General features: G+C 39.7%; 1 protein-coding gene across 2 annotated transcripts in view; it reads right to left on the reverse strand.

The window, feature by feature from the left end:
- The window catches only part of CDAN1 (codanin 1), a 53901-nt gene that overhangs the window by 18284 nt on the left and 22534 nt on the right, over positions 1 to 13083 (reverse strand). For both annotated transcript variants that reach the window (XM_070757760.1, XM_070757751.1), the window contains exons 10-21: positions 12749 to 12824; positions 12369 to 12577; positions 10595 to 10706; positions 8076 to 8219; positions 6014 to 6180; positions 5311 to 5392; positions 4189 to 4278; positions 3314 to 3368; positions 3053 to 3186; positions 1896 to 1999; positions 753 to 902; positions 303 to 366 (exon numbers count right to left, since the gene is read on the reverse strand). In XM_070757760.1, coding sequence (XP_070613861.1) covers positions 303 to 366; positions 753 to 902; positions 1896 to 1999; positions 3053 to 3186; positions 3314 to 3368; positions 4189 to 4278; positions 5311 to 5392; positions 6014 to 6180; positions 8076 to 8219; positions 10595 to 10706; positions 12369 to 12577; positions 12749 to 12824 — 1387 coding nt within the window. The remainder of the gene's footprint in view (positions 1 to 302; positions 367 to 752; positions 903 to 1895; positions 2000 to 3052; positions 3187 to 3313; positions 3369 to 4188; positions 4279 to 5310; positions 5393 to 6013; positions 6181 to 8075; positions 8220 to 10594; positions 10707 to 12368; positions 12578 to 12748; positions 12825 to 13083) is intronic.

Consider the following 13083-nt stretch of genomic DNA (forward strand, 5'->3'; position numbering starts at 1 on the left):
GCCCATTGAGTCCAGCATTCTGTGTCACACAGCAGCCCACCAATTGTCCATGGGGATCTTGAGCAGAAAGAGAAGCCAGAACCCTCCCTTTCCCTTGACCCCCAACAAATGGTACTCAAGGGACCATTGGTTTCAATAACCATTGATGTTGAAGTGCTCAAAAGATTTTAGTACATTATTTTGTCTTCAAACTTCAGCTACATGATCTAGGCGACAATAAAAACGCAACTGTGGAGCACCATACAATATTTTATTAGGCTAGTAGTAAAAAAGAAAAAAAATAATGTTTCCAAAATACTTACAGCTGCAGAAGTCTCTTCTGGCAACAGGATTTTCACAGCCTCAGGGGCCTTCTTCCTACAAAATCTAGAAATATATATATATGAGGAAATGTTTTAAAAAACAATTACCTAGGCAGGTTACGTTTTCAGGAGCAAAGAGCTGCATGTTGAATAATATACCAAACGTTCAACAAAAACAAAGGACAAAAAGCATAATTTTAATCAGTGCTTACACCAGAATTAAGTAATATTAAAATTAGGATTTCATAAAGCATTCAGAGACATGATTCACCATGTCGGTTACAAATGAAGCACGATTACTGATGCTGCTGTTAAATTCTCTGATCTATAATCTGATTGAGAAGCATGAGATCAAATTGTTTCATACTGCTGGAAAAAGCTCCTCAAAACTTTTTATATTTTAAGGGATAACTAGACATCATTTTTAAATCTAATAATGTTCCTCCTTACTCTTTGCCTTGAATAAGTGCTTGTGCTCCTTCTTGATACAATTGCAAGCATACTGCATCCAATAATTTGTCATGATTGCCATCTTCTGCCTTCAGAGCGTCTTGCAAAATGACTTCAGCTCTTTTCACCAGCTCTGCTACCAGGGTTGCCCTACAAGAACCACAGTTTGGAAGATGAAGGGGGGAGGGGAACCCAAGCCATTTCTTCATTTCAATTCTCAAGGTAACTTACAAAAGTGCTAAATAAAAGCCCTACTTGGCATCGGACCAGAATACCTCTGGGACCATCTTTTGCCGCACGAATCCCAGCGACCGATTAGGTCCCACAGAGTTGGCCTTCTCCGGGTCCCGTCAACTAAACAATGTCATCTGGCGGGCCTCAGGGGAAGAGCCTTCTCTGTGGCGGCCCCGCCCCTCTGGAATCAACTCCCCCTGGAGATCAGAACTGCCCCTATCCTTGTCTTTTGCAAACTACTTAAGACCCACCTATATCACCAGGCATGGGGAAATTGAGACATCTCCCCCAGGCTTTTTATAGTTTGATGTATGGAATGTGTATGTTGCATGGTTTTTAAATGAGGGGTTTTTAGATGTTTTTTAATATTAGATTTGTTTACATTGTCACGTTGTTTTATTATTGTTGTGAGCCGTCCCGAGTCTTCGGAGAGGGGCGGCATACAAATCTAATAAATTATTATTATTATTATTATTATTATTATTATTATTATTATTATTATTATTATGTCAATACAACACAGCAAACGAGATTGCTATGCTGGATTTCGTATTTCATCACCAGTTGGGTGCTTCCCAAGCACCTAGGACTGTGTGATGTAGCAGCAAATTATGTTTTGCCAATCCCAGTAAAGCGGCCTTTTGCAATTGACAGATGGAGATTTTGTCAATTCCGATGGTTTTCAAATGTCCGCCGAGATCCTTTGGCACTGCGCCCAGCGTGCCAAGTACCACTGGGACCACTTTCACTGGCTTATTATTGTTATTATTATTATTATTATTATTATTATTATTATTATTATTATTATTATTATATAAAAAATGAAAGCTTCTGAGAAATAAGCAACAAAACACAACAAATTAATAAGTCAGGAATTTCTAATTTTTAAAAAAAGACTCCCGTTCTTACTTGATATGCTTTACACAATTTGATCCAATTCTCTCTGCCACAAATTCCACTGTTCTCCGCAGAGATGGAGACTGATTGTGAAAGAAGGCTTGTTCCAGATCTGCCTGTTAAGAAGAAAAGCAAGAACTCTCAAAAATTAGAATACCCCGACCTATCTATTGCCTCCGAAGAGAAACACTCTACTCTCAAAAAGTAATTTGCTTGTTTCTTTTTTAACCTTAATATTCTTTTTTTAAAAAACAGGAAAGAAAGAATGAGAAATAAAAAAGAAAATAATCACTGCCCTGCAAAGCAGCCAAGACATAATTTTTCAAGAATATAGCTTTTGATACTGGCACCACATTCAAATGTTCTTCACTTGATTAATGGCTGTTAAGTGAATTACTGCACTTAAGTTAGCAATATGGTTAAGTGAACCCTGTTTCCCATTGACTTTGCTTATCACAAAAGATGATCATGGTTGCAGTGTCCTGGGGTCACATCACAAATATGTGCCAATTGCCAAGCATCTGAATTTTGATCATGTGGCCATTGAGATGCTACAATGACCGTACGTGTAAAAACTGGTCATATGTCACTCTGAACAGCCACTGTTGTAAGTCAAGGACTACTTATATACATTTTTTACATACCAAGGAATCATATTATGACTGAGTTCAGCAGACAATTCATGTTGATGCCCATGGCCTGAAACTCTTATAATTGTTGTAGTTGTTAGTTGCAAAGTCGTTTTCGACCCATCACGACCTTTAACATATTTAAGTGTTTCGATCATGTCCCCCCTTTTCCTTCTGTCCTCCAGACTATACAGATTGAGTTCATTAAGTCTTTCCTGATACGTTTTATGCTTAAGACCTTCTACCATTCTTGTAGCCCGTCTTTGGACCCGTTCAATTTTGTCAATATCTTTTTGTAGGTGAGGTCTCCAGAACTGAACACAGTATTCCAAATGTGGTCTCACCAGCGCTCTATATAGCGGGATCACAATCTCCCTCTTCCTGCTTGTTTTACCTCTAGCTATGCAGCCAAGCATCCTACTTGCTTTTCCTACCGCCCGACCACACTGCTCACCCATTTTGAGACTGTCAGAAATCACTACCCCTAAATCCTTCTCTTCTGAAGTTTTTTTGCTTCCTCTTGCATAGGATGCTCCTTACCTGAAGTTTTTGCTGAGTGAGGGAAGGTTTTGGAGCCAAGGCCTCTGTAGCAGTTGGGGTTATTTTTCTTATATAGCCACCATTTTTTCCTCCACTTCCCAACACAAAAGAAGACAGTAATTTCCTCAACTCACCTATGGCAAAGGAAAACTACGTGTTATACATGGAGCACAAATTTGGATGGTGGTAATATAAAACACAACCTCAGGGGGACAATATTGTTTTTTTTCCACAGAATATACTTTGACATAAAAGACTTACCAAGGTAAGGACAACAGGTATAAAGTAATTGTTGATCAACCAAAGGCACAGAATCCTAAGAAATAAAGGAAAAAAAGAAGTAGTAACAGGTTCACTTTCCAATGAGACATAAAAACCCACAGATTTCATCTGCAGATCACTGCTCTGTGAGAAATGATACAGGCAGCTGCATTAGCCAATTAGCTAGTGTCTATCTGCTGGATATACACACACTGGCTTGGTGTTTATAGAAACATAGAAGTCTGACGGCAGAAAAAGACCTCATGGTCCATCTAGTCTGCCCTTATACTATTTTCTGTATTCTATCCTAGGATGGATATATGTTTATCCCAGGCATGTTTAAATTCAGTTACTGTGGATTTATCCACCACATCTGCTGGAAGTTTGTTCCAAGGATCTACTAATCTTTCAGTAAAATAATGTTTTCTCATGTTGCTTTTGATCTTTCCCCCAACTAACTTCAGATTGTGTCCCATTGTTCTTGTGTTCACTTTCCTATTAAAAACACTTCCCTCCTGAAACTTATTCAACCCTTTGACATATTTAAATGTTTCGATCATGTCCCCCCTTTTCCATCTGTCCTCCAGACTATACAGATTGAGTTCATTAAGTCTTTCCTGATACGTTTTATGCTTAAGACCTTCCACCTTTCTTGTAGCCCGTCTTTGGACCCGTTCAATTTTGTCAATATCTTTTTGTAGGTGAGGTCTCCAGAACTGAACACAGTATTCCAAATGTGGTCTCACCAGCGCTCTATATAGCGGGATCACAATCTCCTTCTTCCTGCTTGTTATACCTCTAGCTATGCAGGCAAGCATCCTACTTGCTTTCCCTACCGCCTGACTGCATACACAAATTTATATATACAAATTTACCAGATCCTGAACTGTGGTCACAGATTCCAAAGAGAATTCTTCCAATCTCACTTCACCAACAAAGAACAAGTTTTCTGGAACAGTCGGCACCTGGAAGGCAAGTCCTGAAACAGTTAATCTTCCAGGGAGGAGATGTCCATAGGCTCAAACTAATATTTGCATTTCATGTTTAAAAAAATACATGGAAATGCTAAGAAAAGGCCTCTCATTTCTAAAACTTTTATTAAAAATATACTTTATTAGTTTATTAAGATAAAGGAAGGGGGATGGGGGTACAGAAAGGTAAAAGGGATACAGAGAAAGAAACATTGGCTATCCAATGTTAAAAACAATAAAACAGGAACCAACTAAGAACCCTCCACCCCACTTCAAAGGAAAAACATGTACAACAACAACATTGACCAAAATTAAATCATAATCTCTGTCTGAGTTTAAACCTCCCGAATAACTATTTTTAACCTATTAACAACATAACCCACAAATAATATCTTTTAATACACATATCCACTATACATAACCAAAAAAAATACGTCGTTAAAATACATATGCCTGCTACTCTGCGGGTATTACCCCTCTTCCCTTTTCCTATCCAAATCTCTTACTACTACTCTACTTATCTCTTAATATATATATCCAAACATTATCTTATCTTTAAATCAACATACAGTGGTACCTCGACATACGAGTTTAATTCGTGCCAGAGCCAAGCTCGTATGTCGATCAATTCGTATCTCGAATGAATGCATTTAAATTTGGCTTTTCACGCCGAGATAACTGGAAAAAATCGAGATAACTGGAAAAAATGGAATTCTTGCACCACCTAGTGGACGCTCGGCTCGTATCCCAAATTTGAGCTCGGATGTCGAACAGAAATTTTGCTCGCGTCTCAGCTCGTAACTTGGAATACTCGCATGTGGAGCAGCTCATATCTAGAGGTACTACTGTACTTAATAGATATAAGAATATACAACACTAAATATTGAATACAATATAAATACCAACAGTTAAATCTCTGAAATATCTGAAATGAATATACAACAACTTATATATGTTATTTTGAAAAATGTTTCTTTCTCATTTCTAAAAATTTTAAGAATTCTAAAAAAAAAACCAGTAGCCTACTTGAAAAAGCCATCCTAAAACGGCGAGCATCAGTAACTTATTTAGGAAGCACATCTTTTTATCTTCAGAAAGTAGCAGATATCTATAAAAGAATGAGAAAGGAGGGGGGGGGACTTCAATTTATTAATTTGACCTCTTCCTTCTATGTCTTTATTCTTTAAATAAATAATTATTCTTACATTTTAAAACATTAGGGCTATAAAGTCATCATTGCTGAGTCCTTCGGGATTGGGCAGCATAGAAGTCGAATTAAATAAATTATTAAATCCACAACTTGATTTAAAAAGTTGGCTATTTGGAGATACATTAAGGGAGGGTTCACAAAAGGACTAGCATTTCTAGCTGGATAAATTATTACAAGCAGAAGGTATTATGCTACATTGAGTCTGCGGAGAGGGGCGGCATACAAATCCAATAAATAAAATAAATAAATAAATAAATTATTGCAAGTTGAGTTAATGCAGAGTCTAAACGCATCCTCAATACTTTCTCCTACTCGCTTTTACTACAGTAGCATAGTCTGAAGGACACCAACCTGAGAAAACTGTTGTAAAATAAATCTTTAAGCTACTTTGTGAATAATGAAGTTGCCACTGTCAATCACGACCAAAATTTTACCAAGACATCACCACCAATCTGTGTTTCAAAAATTTATTTCCTTGCAGCAAATCTCCATCAAAGTGTTGCTTTATATGTTTTTTACCTGTATAGCTGCAAAAGCAGAGCAAATGTTTTCTCATAGTAGTTAAGAAATGGGGCAATATAATCCATGAGAGAAAGAAATTCAACCACCCATGGTACAGTCAGGACCAAACATCGTTTCTGAATGGACTGGCTCAATAACTTGAAAATATCCAGCACAGGATGGGCCTTGAAAGAGAGAAAAGAAATACCATATTGGGAAAACATTATCCATAAACCAGGAGCCAACTATTCCAACTTAGTTTGATTATACCACAAAGTACCAAGAAGTCATGGGATTTTGAAGATTTTTTTGGGGGGGAGGAGTGCTACTCAATCATTTTTAATAGGTAATTTACCATATTAAAGAACTACCAACTACTTATGAAGAAGTCCAAACATCTAAAGAGTATCAGGCTACCTAATTAAGGATACCATGTTTCCCTGAAAATCAGACAGGGCCTTATGTTTTTCTGAACCCCAAAACATGGCCTTGGCCTTATTATCAGAGGGGGGGCTTGGGATGCAATAGGCGGTGAGTGTGGGACTGGATGTCCAATCGTCACCACCTCCCTTCCCTGTTCTTGGCGCTGGCCAAGTGGCTGGCCCGCCGCCATCGCCTTGTGGAGCAGGACTCTGCAAAGCTTGTGGTGCCATTGCATGAATAAATTGCAGGACTGCCATGGACTTCATTACACAGCACAGTGTTCTGCCGGGCTCTCTGGTAGGAGCCTCCCGAAAATTCAAGGGGACAAATTGCAGACACACACACACACACACACACGATTGAAAATTCAAAACAATGTTCTTTATCACAAAATGCAAAATAAACTAAGCACCCTTTTTGTATTGCAAAGAGCACTCATCCCAAAACAACCTGTACAATTTCCCTTAAGCAGTCATTAAGTACTTAGCTAGCAGCTGTGAAGAAACTTCACACCCCTTCTTCCAACGGACACACACACACACACGTTGCTCTGCTTTGGTTTCAAAGGAGTGAAAAATCAACAAACAAAGTCCAGAAAACAGCAACACACGATTCCTGAAGAACTGCAATCAGATACTCTTTCACAACGGCCAAACCCACACGCTGCTATTTATAGCAGCAGCCCTAATTACTAGAGCCCCACCCAACCACAGGTGGCCTCATTTTCTCTTGTAATAATCCTTCAGTTGTTGTCTCCTATGCATTACTCTACGCATGGGTGGATGTGTCATTAATTCTTGTTCAGAATCCAAGGATGATACAGATGATTGATCTCCTCCTGGGCTGTCTGCCAAACTCCCCTCTTCCCTGTCACTCATGCTTCCTTGGTCAGAGGAGGCTTCGTCGGCAGATGCCATCGGGAGCACAAAACAGGCCTGCGGCATGTGGATGTCTGCCCCACATCCACCTGCACATTCCTTGGGGCAGGAGGTGGGCCAGAGCTAACCACAACACACAGGTGGGGTCCTGCTGCCATTTGTGCATGCAACGGCAGAAGCCTTGCAGAGTCTTGCTCCAGAAGGCAACAGCAGTGGCATGATGAGTCTCACAGACACTCATTTCTGGCAGATGGGACACGTTGGGCCGCGAGACACGCGTCCTACCTGACGCTTGTAGCTCCATCACATTCCTTGGCGTTGTGTCCAGAGAAGCCCATTGTAAAAGAAAACTTCCTGTAAGTTCAATCAAACTCAAACTCACAATTTGTTTTCTTTTACAATGGGCTTCTCTAGACACAACACCAAGGATCACAATGGAGCTACAAGTGTCAGGTAGGATGCACATCTCGCGGTGAGGTGCAATTTGGGAGTGGCAGGTCAGGCTGCGAGACACATCCTACCATGGGTCACTTGTGGGAGCATAGCGACTCCAAACTGATGATGCATCTGACAGGCCCACCCCCTGGGAACAACCTGCTCATCTCCTACACTATCAGAGTTAATAGAAGCTGGCCTTAATATACAATAACAAAGCAAAATGTGTTAATATTATAAAGGGAAACAATCCAATTGCGTATATCAATTGGCTAGGAGACCAGGAAAAAAATCTCCCTCTCTTATAATATGCTTTCTGCAGATAAATGCACATGATTACATACATGGTTCCTTAAGGTGATTGCTGACTCCAAGAGATCTCCAGTTGCTGGTTCTGATGTACGATATGGCAGAAAGACTAGGAATCCCATAAACTTAGCCAGGAGTCGAAGGCTCATAAGAACGCTGGCGAAATGCTTCTTTTCATCCTGAAATTAAAAAAACTAATGAAACTTCTTACAATTGTCATGCAGCAGAGAATAGTAACACCACCAAAAATGCCATAGTTATTTTAAGAGTTCTACACAGGGGTGGGTTCCTCCCAGTTTGTACTAGATCACCCAAATGGTTAGTGACCGGCTGGTGATGTAATTTTGGCGTCACAGATCCGGTTCTGTCTGTGCTGGTTGGTCCATGTGTGCCGCAATCTTTTGTTTGTAATTTTCAGCTATTTTTTCATTGCTTGTATGGTTTCTCTTCATCCTCCTGCCAGCCCCCGGGTTAGTACCTGTTGTACATACTCTTGATCAGTTGGAGGATGATGAAGATATTGAGGACTCAGATTCAGGTAGTGTTTATGAAGTAGTGGGGGCCCCGGGGTTACAGGTAGCAGAACAGGTGGGAGGCCAGCCACAGCATGGGGCTATGAGTTCAGGATCTAGCGAGGGAGAATCAGATGCACGCTGGGTTAATCCTAAATTCAGAAGAATTCAGAAACGTAGAGAGCAAAGGTCTGGAAGAAGATATTAAGGAGAGGAATGGGTTAAATACTGTAGTGAGGTAACTGGCATGTCAGGGGACTAGTGGAGAAGAAGGGTGGAGTTTCAACGTTGCCGTAAAGAAATATGGAGGGGGTTTTTTGCCACACTAAAGTAAGCCAAAGTATTTTGTATTGTATTTAGTCAGAGTGGCTGTTTTTTATAGCTATGTAGTTAGGAAATAAATCTTGTCTAAGTTAAGCAGGAAAAAGAATGTGAGGAATGCGGCTAGAAGAGAGATAACAGACCAATTGATGTTGGAAATGTGTTGAAGTACAAGAGAGCAGAGAAATAAATGGAATTGCTTTATTAATGAAATGATGCATTTAATGAGAGTTATTTGTAATTACTAAACTTCTACCAGAAACCAGAACAGTACCGGTCTTTATTTCTCCATCCGAAGCACAGCTGAGCAGCTCCTCAATGGTGTTTTGGCCTGAAACCACCTTCTGAGCATGCACAGAACTGAAATTTCAGGAAGGGACGTGCGCACGCACATGAAACACCACAATGCTCACCGGTAGTGAAGGTAAGTGAAACCCACCCCTGGTTCTACACAACATGTATAATCACATCTCCTACTGGAGATGAAGAATTGAGACAGAGAGAATGCGGCCTGGTTAAGGCTGACTTAATAAAATTTCAAAAGCAAGATTCAAATAATGATCTTCCTCATCTCACAACATTGTAACTGAATATGTGATGCAACAACTGAAAATAAATATTTCTTTTCAAAATCAAGAGAACCCTTCATACTGTATATGTCAACGCAAGTATGTGACATCCAATCATTTAAATTAAAAAATATATATTGGATTCAGATGATAATTTGTTGTATTCATTGTCAGAGGCCCTCAAGAAAACAAGGCAATTGCAAAGTGTTAGAAGCAGGGATGACATCAAATCAAGTCTGACAATGTAACATTATTTTTTTCAGGAATAAATACTACCAATGGAAATGGACAAAACAAAAGCAATACCAAAAATAAAGCAGATATGTTGTTGTTGTTGTTGTTATTATTGTTGTTATTGTTGTTGTTGTTGTTGTTGTTATTATTATTATTATTATTATTATTATTATTATTATTATTATTATTATTATTATTTAGATTTATATATGCCGCCCCTGTCCAAGGACTTTGGGGGAATTTGTAAAACTGTCCCTTTACAACAGAAATATGCACAGCTTACATCTTACTGAAATAAAATCCACATTCAGGTTTCCTTTTCAACTCAAAGAAATGCACTTGTATTTGCAAAAAAAAAAAGCTAAACATCATAAGCCCGTTTCTATTAAAACAAGGCATTCTGAGCCATTCCGGTGATCATAATACTCATTATTCTACTTATTTTAATTTGCAGGCATTCCATTCAAACAGCCAACCAAAGAACTGACTCAACAAAGGTATTTGCCGTATTTTTTCTGAGTATAAGACACACCTTTTCCCCTCCTAAAAGAGACTGAAAATTTTGGTATGTCTTATACTCTGGAACATAGCTTTTTGAAGCTTTTTTTCCAGCTCTAACTGGGTGATAACGATCTTGCCTGCCTGCAGGATTTTTTCATGCCTACTCCCTCTGAAGAAGTTTTTTTCCAGCCCTAAGTCTTTGCAAGCTTTTTTTCATTGCTACTCCCTCTGAATAAAGTTTTTTTTTCAACCCTAACCAGGGGACAAAATAATGTGCTGAAGCTGAGCAGACTAAGGACGCTGACCAGATGAATACCTGGTAGGTAGATTCCCCCCCCCCATTTTCCTCCGCCAAAACTAAGGTGCACCTTATGCTCCAAAAAATACAGTAAACAGCGCTGAGTGAATGAGATCTACCTGCTCGCTCATTGCTTCTCCATCATTGGGTTCATGTTCCACCAACGCAAAGCTGTCCAGCTCAAGGATCTGCAGGCACAAACTGTCTACCAGGTGTTGATTAAATCGGTAGCTTTAAAAAAAAAAGTCAAAATGGGAATGAGATTTGAATGTACAAAGGTAGTCCTTGACTTACAACCACAATTGAGCCCAGAATTTATGCAGCTAAGTGAGACATCTGTAGGTGAGTTTGTCCCTATTTTATGACTTTTCTTGCCACATTTTTTTACACTTTCACTGCAGGTATTAAATTAGCAACACGGTTGTAAGTGAATCTGACTTCTCCATTGACTTTGCTTGTCAAAAGATGATTATGACCTGGGACCCTGCAACCATCAGAAATACAAGCCAGTTGTCAGGCATCCAAATATAAATCAGGTGACCATGGAGATGCTGTAGTAGTCCTAAGTGTGAAAAATGGTCTTACGTCACCTTTTTTCCAGTGCCTTTGTTAACTCTTCACTAAATGAACTGTTGTAAGTAGAAAACTGTCTGCATTTAAACAACTTATAAGGCTGCCTTTCTCACTCCTACAACTCCTACAACTCCCACATTTCCTTTAGGGATTCCTCCGAGGCACTCTGTGTTGCACTTAAAAAACTTGTCAGAACCAAATGCAAAACTATTAAATGCCTTTACTTCAGGAGTGAAATTCAATTTTTTCCCCCTGCCAGTTCTTTGGACGTAGCTTGGTGGGCGTGGCAGGGGAAGGATACTACAAAATCTCCCTTTCCTTCCCACTCCAGGAGAAGGATACTGCAAAACCCCTGTTCCAGGAAAAGGATATTGCAAAATCTCCTTTACCTTCCCACTCCAGGAGAAGGATAGAAACATAGAAGATTGATGGCAGGAAAAGACCTCATGGTCCATCTAGTCTGCCCTTATACTATTTTCTGTATTCTATCTTAGGATGGATATATGTTTATCCCAGGCATGTTTAAATTCAGTTACTGTGGATTTATCCACCACGTCTGCTGGACGTTTGTTCCAAGGATCTACTACGCTTTCAGTAAAATAATATTTTCTCACATTGCTTTTGATCTTTCCTCCAACTAACTTCAGATTGTGTCCCCTTGTTCTTGTGTTCACTTTCCTATTAAAAACACTTCCCTCCTGGACCTTATTTAACCCTTTAACATATTTAAATGTTTCGATCATGTCCCCCCTTTTCCTTCTGTCCTCCAGATTATACAGATTGAGTTCATTAAGTCTTTCCTGATACATTTTATGCTTAAGGCCTTCCACCATTCTTGTAGCCTGTCTATGGACCCGTTCAATTTTGTCAATATCTTTTTGTAGGTAAGGTCTCCAGAACTGAACACAGTATTCCAAATGCAAAATTCCCATTCCAGGGGAAATGTACTGCAAAATCTCCATTCACTTCCCACTCTTGGAGAAAGGACATTGCAAAATCTCCTTTTCCTTCCCACTCCACTGGAAGGATACTGCAAAATCCCCATTCCAGGGGAAAGATACTGCAAAATTCCCATTACCTCACCTCTCCTGGAGAAAGGATATTCCAAAATCTCCATTCCCTCCCCACTCCAGGGGAAGGACACTGCAAAATCCCCATTCCCTCCCCACTCTGGGGCCAGCCAGAGATGCTATTTGCCGGTTCTCTGAACTACTCAAAATTTCTGCTACCGGTTCTCCAGAACCTCTCGGAACCTGCTGAATTTCACCCCCTGCTTTACTTAGTAATGCACAGTTTATGTGAATGGCAAAAGCAGCTCACCTCCCTGCACTGAGGATGAAGTCCCTGAAAAACTGCTGGCATCCTGGGAAAGAAGGAGGAGGGCAAGGTCCTCTGATGCTCTGAGGAACCAGAAATCTCTCTTGCAGCCTCTTCAGTCGGTTCAGATTATCTGCACCCAACATGTTAAGGACATCCTGGTCTGGAGTATCTCCCCAGCTTGTGCCTCCAGCAACTGATCCTTTACACATCTTTGAAACAAAAGGGGGTGGTGGTGGTGGAAATAAAACAGAAGAACAATATTTTGCTCAGAGGGCACTAAGGACCCCACAACGATCCACAAGTTTAGTTATCATAAATATCTTGTTATTACAAAGCAAAACATATTTATTTATTTTTTTAAAATGCAACCACAAACCCACCTGAAGAAGCTGTTTCTGAAAGAGCCGGGCAAAGTGATTATAGTTACAAGCTGCTGAAAGATGTGCCATCATAATTCTGCAAAACAAAAAACAAATTACTCTTCTTATAAATAAATCAGAAGTAACAAATCTCTTTTTGAAACTATGAAATATTGGTTCTGGTTCCCCTCATCCTCCCAATTCACCCTATCCTGGAACTTCACTTGGTGATCTTAGATCAATCATTCTTTTTTAGTGCATGACAGTTAGTTTTGGAAAACTGAAGCACTACAATGTACCATATTTTTCAGAATATACAACGCACCTCAGTTTTTTGGGAGTAAAATTGGGGGAAG

Source organism: Erythrolamprus reginae, chromosome 1, assembly GCF_031021105.1.
Source record: "Erythrolamprus reginae isolate rEryReg1 chromosome 1, rEryReg1.hap1, whole genome shotgun sequence".
Lineage (NCBI taxonomy): Eukaryota > Metazoa > Chordata > Lepidosauria > Squamata > Dipsadidae > Erythrolamprus > Erythrolamprus reginae.